Source organism: Ranitomeya variabilis, chromosome 3 (genome assembly GCF_051348905.1).
Source record: "Ranitomeya variabilis isolate aRanVar5 chromosome 3, aRanVar5.hap1, whole genome shotgun sequence".
Lineage (NCBI taxonomy): Eukaryota > Metazoa > Chordata > Amphibia > Anura > Dendrobatidae > Ranitomeya > Ranitomeya variabilis.
Genome location: NC_135234.1, coordinates 408259357 through 408265638, shown reverse-complemented (window position 1 = coordinate 408265638; position 6282 = coordinate 408259357). Strand labels below are relative to the sequence as shown.

At 44.6% G+C, this 6282-nt stretch overlaps 1 protein-coding gene across 1 annotated transcript; it reads right to left on the bottom strand.

Annotated features, from left to right (window-relative positions):
• Positions 1–1817: 1817 nt before the first annotated feature.
• Positions 1818–5803, bottom strand: LOC143816170 (uncharacterized). The gene is made up of 5 exons (XM_077296235.1): positions 5530–5803; positions 5380–5448; positions 4992–5184; positions 4675–4831; positions 1818–4554 (listed from the first exon to the last, which is right to left on the bottom strand). The coding sequence occupies exons 1-5, from the start codon at positions 5599–5601 to the stop codon at positions 2916–2918; spliced, it is 2130 nt and encodes a 709-aa protein (XP_077152350.1). The 5' UTR covers positions 5602–5803; the 3' UTR covers positions 1818–2915.
• Positions 5804–6282: the final 479 nt, after the last annotated feature.

Sequence of the window (6282 nt, the reverse complement as noted above, 5' to 3'; positions counted from 1 at the left end):
TAACAAAGCTGGAAATCTGTGTTCTGAAACCCAGATTCCAAATAGCACTATGGAAAGAGTACACAGGGGTTGTACTTACTAGCTTATTTATATATTATCTAGACATAGTAATGCACAATAATAAAGTGACTACAGTGCATAAATAATTAAATAATTTCAATAAATATGGTAAATGGAAAAGGAGAAAGGTTACCTCGTACGTAAGTGTACCCCCACGTGTAGAAAGAACGATACTGATAGAGGATTGATTTTACACAGAATTTCTAGGTAGGTCTAAAAATCTTCTGTGAAAGGTGATGTATTAGGCTGGTTTCACACTTGCGTTTTTGAACGCATGCGTTTTTTAAAAAAAACGCATGGTGCAAAAACGCATGTAAACGCATGTAAACGCTGCGTTTTTTTGACGCATGCGTTAAACGCGTGTGTCCAAAAAACGCAGCGTTTACACGCGTTTACATGCGTTTTTGCATGCGTTTGCGTTTTTTTAACATTTTTCCAAAAAAAAAAAAAATAAATAAAAAAAAACCCAGACACAACCAATGGGAATAGAGAGGGCGTATATGATTGTCTCTCAATATATTGACCCTAGGGGAACAGAAATTTTCAGAGCTTGCTACTGTTTCCGGTGTCACGATGGATCTTTCTATGGATAACTTTTATTTCAAACTGGAGTTCAGCTTCAAGATTTTCATTGCCTGTGTTTTTGCTTGGGAGCAAGACCGAAACCGCCAAAGATGGAGAAGGAGACAGCGTCGGCGTTTTTGGAGGCACCCCATCATTGAAGTGCGTGAGAGCCGTGGAGCATATCACACGCTCTATGCGGAGCTGAATGCCAACCCGGAGAAATTCCAGGATTATACCAGAATGTCTCAAGATTCTTTCCGGGATTTACTGGCTCGTGTTGAAGGATCCATAAGGCGACAGGACACACGGCTCCGTAGAGCGATTCCACCTGAGGAACGTCTGTTAGTGACATTACGGTACGTTCCTAAACTAAACCAATGACCGTCAACTTTGTTGTTATGACATGTTTTCTATGTTTTTTTTTTTTTATTATTATTTTTTTTTTAAAACACACCATTAGAACCGATTTTTAATTTTTTTTGTTTTTGTTTCTTTTTCTTCTAGATTTCTTGCCACAGGAGAGAGTTTATCTTCCCTGCACTTCCAATATCGCCTTGGAATCTCAACCCTCTCCGGAATTGTTGTGGACACCTGTCGTGCGTTATGGAATGCACTCCGTGAGGAGTTTATACCCGTACCCACCGTGGACATGTGGCGGGAAATTTCAACTACATTTTTGAACGTGTGTGATTTCCCAAACTGTTTAGGGGCGGTGGATGGAAAGCACATCCGCATTGTCAAACCGGCCAGAACCGGATCTGAGTTTTATAATTATAAAAAATATTTTTCGGTAGTGCTTATGGCAATAGCGGATGCGGAGTGTCGCTTCATCGCCGTGGATATTGGAGCTTTTGGCCGTGGCAATGATTCCCAAACCTTCAAGAGCTCGGATATGGGCCGTCGGTTGTATGGCAACAATTTTAATTTTCCCCCTCCACAGCCTCTCCCCAACACTCAAGGCCCACCGCTGCCATTTGTTATGGTTGGGGATGAGGCCTTCCAAATGTGTGAAAATCTCCTGAAGCCCTATTCTAGTAGGGACTTGGACCACACTAGAAGAATATTCAACTACAGACTGACCAGGGCCAGAAGAACCGTAGAGTGCAGCTTTGGCATTCTTGTTGCTAAATGGCGCATTCTTGCAACAGCCATCAATCTAAAAGTGGAAACAGTGGACGAGGTGGTCAAAGCCTGTGTGGTGCTACACAATTATATAATGGCTAAGGAGCGACCCCACATTGAACTTGATGAACCTGTTGCACACCCATTGCCTGATTTTCAGCATCACCCGATGCGGTCAACTGCAGCCGTTGGTCTTATGCGGGACCAATTTGCGGCCTATTTTGTGTCCGATATTGGACGTGTGTCATGGCAGGACAATGTTGTTTAAATGTCCTGTTGTATGTTTATGTTTACCAATTATTAAACACTGATAAACATTTTTCTAATTAATAAACTTTTTTGTGTTCACCATGTCTAATATCTTTTTCCTGTCTAAACAAAGGTTGACCAAAGATGGGCAGTAGATATGTATATCATATTTTGTAATCCAAAACCAGGAGTGGGTGATAGTTGTTGAGGTAATAAATTTTAAATTTTTCATCGTAATTTACCTATGTTGCACTCCCTATTTTGGTTTTCAAAGAATGATATAAACCACGGGCCCCATACTTATAATAATGGTACAAAATTTTTAATTATTTTTATTTATTAATTCTAATATTGTTGACGTCATTGCGTCAAGACTGTCACGGTCTCTATATCCATCAAGTCAAGTGTAAGCAATAATAAATTCATGATAAACATATACATGATCATGAATTCACAATTTCTTACACCTGGCCTGGTGAGCATAGATATGTAGAGTGTGAGAACACTTGTCCCATCTGTTTGACAACCATTGTCACATAATGAGCTATATAGAATATGGTGAATATACAAGGCAGTAATCAACTTAATCGGTCAGGTATATATTTTGACATATGACCGTTTCAGTTAATTTCTGAACTTGATTTCCACCATTTTCTCTTTGTACAGTGACACTACACTAGGTACAAAAATAAAAGAGTATGGAAATAAATACTATTTTTTTGGCCAACTCATATCTGTATACTAAAGAAACACATATAGATGTTGTCTTGTATTTTATACTACTGGAGATATGTGTAGGCCAAAAGAATAAGTGTGTGATGAAGTTTATTGGTGTGTATTGAGAGAGGTGATAGACACAATAAACCAAACATAATTTTTTCAAATAAACTTTTTTTTTATTGAGGAAAAAGAAAACAAATTTATTTTTTGGTACCGCGCCGGGTTGAACCACGCCGGCTTGGGGTTGAGTAACGTAACTGGGGGGTATTCAGAACTGAAGCCTGGCTCACCATGGAGGAGGCAGAGGTGGCAGGAGAATGGGCAACAAAACTTGAAGGGTCTGGAAGTTCGGGGATGGGGCTTAAAACATGAGGGGCTTGAGACACACTGGAATGTTGAGACACATCGGTAGGTGATGGGGGAGGAATAATCAAAGTTTTTTGTTTTTTATGCGTTTTGCCAGTTTTACGTTGGGTTTTCCGGGTTGGGGGAAGTCTTCTTGGGCTATGTTGTACAGTGTGGGCGGGAGACACGTCAGGACCCGGCTCCACACAGTCAGTCTCCATTGTGGAGCGCTCGGCAATGTCTGAGTCCAATGGGGGGAAAGATAAACTCACGCCTGGGTCCTGGTGCCTCGTTGGGGGTGGGGAAACAAAAACCCTTCCAGGATCCTGGTGCCTCGTTGGGGGGGGGGGGGAAACAAATCCCATAACAGTGTCCTGCTGCATTGCTGGTGGGGGGGAACATAAAGCCATGGATGTGTCCTGCTGCATCAGGGTGGGTCCTGCCTGGAAAGGTATGGCTTGGTCGTGCTGCATCATGGGGGGCCCGGTGCGATACGCCATGGATGGGTCCTGCTGCATCGGGGGGTTTCCTGCCAGGAAAGCAACGCCTCGGTCCTGCTGCATCGGGGTGGGTCCGGTCCGGTATGCAACGCCTCGGTCCTGCTGCATCGGGGTGGGTCCGGTCCGGTATGCAACGCCTCGGTCCTGCTGCATCGGGGTGGGTCCGGTCCGGTATGCCAGGCCTCGGTCCTGCTGCATCTGGGGTGGGCCGGTCCGATATTGCATGGATGGGTCCTGCTGCATCGGGAGGGTGCCGGCCCGATAAGCCATGCCAGGGTCCTGCGTCCTCGTGGTGTCAGCGGAGGAGGTCCAAGCCGGAGCAGCGGTCGTCACGGTGGTGGCGGTGGGATGTCCAACAGCACTCGTCATCGTGTTGGCGCTGTAGTGGAGTACACCTGTAGAGGGAATAGAGGTGGCCGTGCAGTGGTATGCAGCAGAGGTAGGAATAGTGTTTACTTGTGACAGTGACGGCACAGTTGGATAGGCCGCCACATTACGACTCTGACTCTGCTGCATAGCCTGCACAAAAGCAACATTGCAGGCCTGCATCACACTCAGCTGGAGATCAGGGCTAAGGTGTTCCGACATGCCCTCTAGGATTTGATTGAAAAAATGCTGAGCTGGCTTATTGAGGTCGGCTTTCAATTGATCAACGCTTTTGGCGACATCCTGGATGCGGCAATTTAAGAGATTATGGTTCGCATCCATTCTGTCACCTAAAGCCTTGATAGCATCATGTAAAACCGAGCTCAAGTGTAAAAACTCGGGCATGAGGGACCTATCCGAAGCCCTCTGTCGCTGCCGGGATGAGCCCGCCAAAATGGGTGCAGCGAAAGAGGACTGCGAAAGGGGAAGACCTGATGGGCCAGCCCCCTGGTCTCCAGTGAGTGTGGAAGACCCACCTGGTGCTGCGCTGCTGGATGGCTGGGACGGGTCCGTGGCTTCCGGCTGAAGGACCGCTCCAGCACCTGTGGCGACAGTCGTGCAGTGTGTGCTGTGAAAAAACAAAACAGAAAATTAATACCAAACTACAACAAGACGGTACATCCTGTGGAATTAAAAGTGACAGATTATGTCAATGCAATACAACCGGAGGCATGTGAGAAATACTTACGTTCTCATGAGAAGGACCGGTCTCAGGAAGGCCAACACACGGTGGTATTTGTAGAGCCGGTGCCTTGCTCCGGAACCACTAGCTGCACTCTTCTCTGCACGTAGGTCACAGTTGAAGCGGTCCTTCATGGAACGCCAACGTGTCCTTACTTTTTCCACTGTGAAATAACAATAAAATATAATGGTCAGAATAAGAACTTTTGGCCGTGCTCTTGTGACTGTGTGTGATGACAGAAACTACGAAAAGTTTCTTTCATCACACACAGTCAAGAGAGCATGGCCAAGATCTGTTGCTTCACACTACCGTGCAATACTTACCAAATGCATTACGGACCCGTGGCGTGGAATTCTCCCAGCCATCCCACAACGCTTGGGCCACCTCACTCCACAAACGACGGAGAACACTATTGACGGCGTGCTGTTTATCCCGGCTGTCCCACAACGGGACTCGCTCCTGGACCAGACTGATCAGCAGGTCATTATCAATCCGGTCGTCGTCCCGTTGTGAAACCTAAAATTAAAACAAAATCATTTAAGTTTGCTCAACCACATTTGTAAAAAATAAGACACGAAGATGAGAAAGGGCAGGAATATGAAAGACAACTTTCAGAAAAGGATGATATAAGAAATATGTATAGAAAAACAAGGGTACAGAAAGGAAGTTAAAAGAATATTACAATAAGGACAGTCTGCCTGGTATACATACCCGCTGCCGTCTTCCACCTGGACCTTGACTCCGCTGCTCAGTACCTCTCTGTCCCTCTGTTGAAGTGCTCTATAAAATTAAAAAAAAAAAATTGCCTCATGTGTCGATGTGACAGTCAATACTTACCAAGCTGACGTACAAAAAACATACCTCGCTCACGTGATCCACTTCTGATTGACGTGGCTGGAACTCCTCATCAGACGAGGAAACCGGAGAAGACATTCTGATGCGTGTTGAAAGAAAAAAAATAGAAGAAATTAGGAGATGTAGATCCAAAAAATTGAAAATGAATGCATTGGCTAGGATATACTCACATTGCTCTGTGTCTTGTCCAAGAATGCGTCCGGGCAGGGTGCTGTCTTCTTTGGAGTCTGATGAGAAGTGACCAGAAACTTCCCCCCACCTTCCCTTTATAACCTTGCTGCTATGGGAGAGTCTTATCAGTGTCTAGACATCTTTATCTACAGTTAATTCAGTGGTGCCAAAAAAAACGCATGCGTCAAAAAAACGCATGCAAACGCATGTAAAAAAAACGCATGCGTCTCCATTGACTCCAATGCATTTTTTTGTCCAAAAAAAACGCATGTAAACGCATGCGTTTTTTTAGGAAAAAAAAACGCCCCTCAAAATACTACAAGTTGCATTTTATAAAATGAACGCATGCAGTTAAAAAACGCATGCGTTCACAAACGCGTGCAAATGCGTACACCAAAAAACGCATGCGTTTTCAATGTTAAATATAGGGGAAAAAAACGCATGCGTTTTTTTGGTAAAAAACGCAGCGTTCAAAAACGCAAGTGTGAAAGCAGCCTTAGTGCACGCTGCTGATTGTCAGTTCTACCGTGTCAGTCTCCATGAAGAGTAGTTATGTCAGAAAAGCAGCTTTCAAATAGTGTTGGATTT

What these genes read in the sequence shown, in the direction of transcription:
- LOC143816170 (XM_077296235.1), bottom strand. Translation starts at nt 5,601, where the DNA reads ATGTCTTCTCCGGTTTCCTCGTCTGATGAGGAGTTCCAGCCACGTCAA. An exon ending in ACGGGTCCGTAATGCATTTG is followed by an intron (nt 4,832 to 4,991) that starts GTAAGTATTGCA and finishes GTTATTTCACAG; the next exon opens with TGGAAAAAGTAAGGACACGT. An exon ending in CCGGTCCTTCTCATGAGAAC is followed by an intron (nt 4,555 to 4,674) that starts GTAAGTATTTCT and finishes GTTTTTTCACAG; the next exon opens with CACACACTGCACGACTGTCG.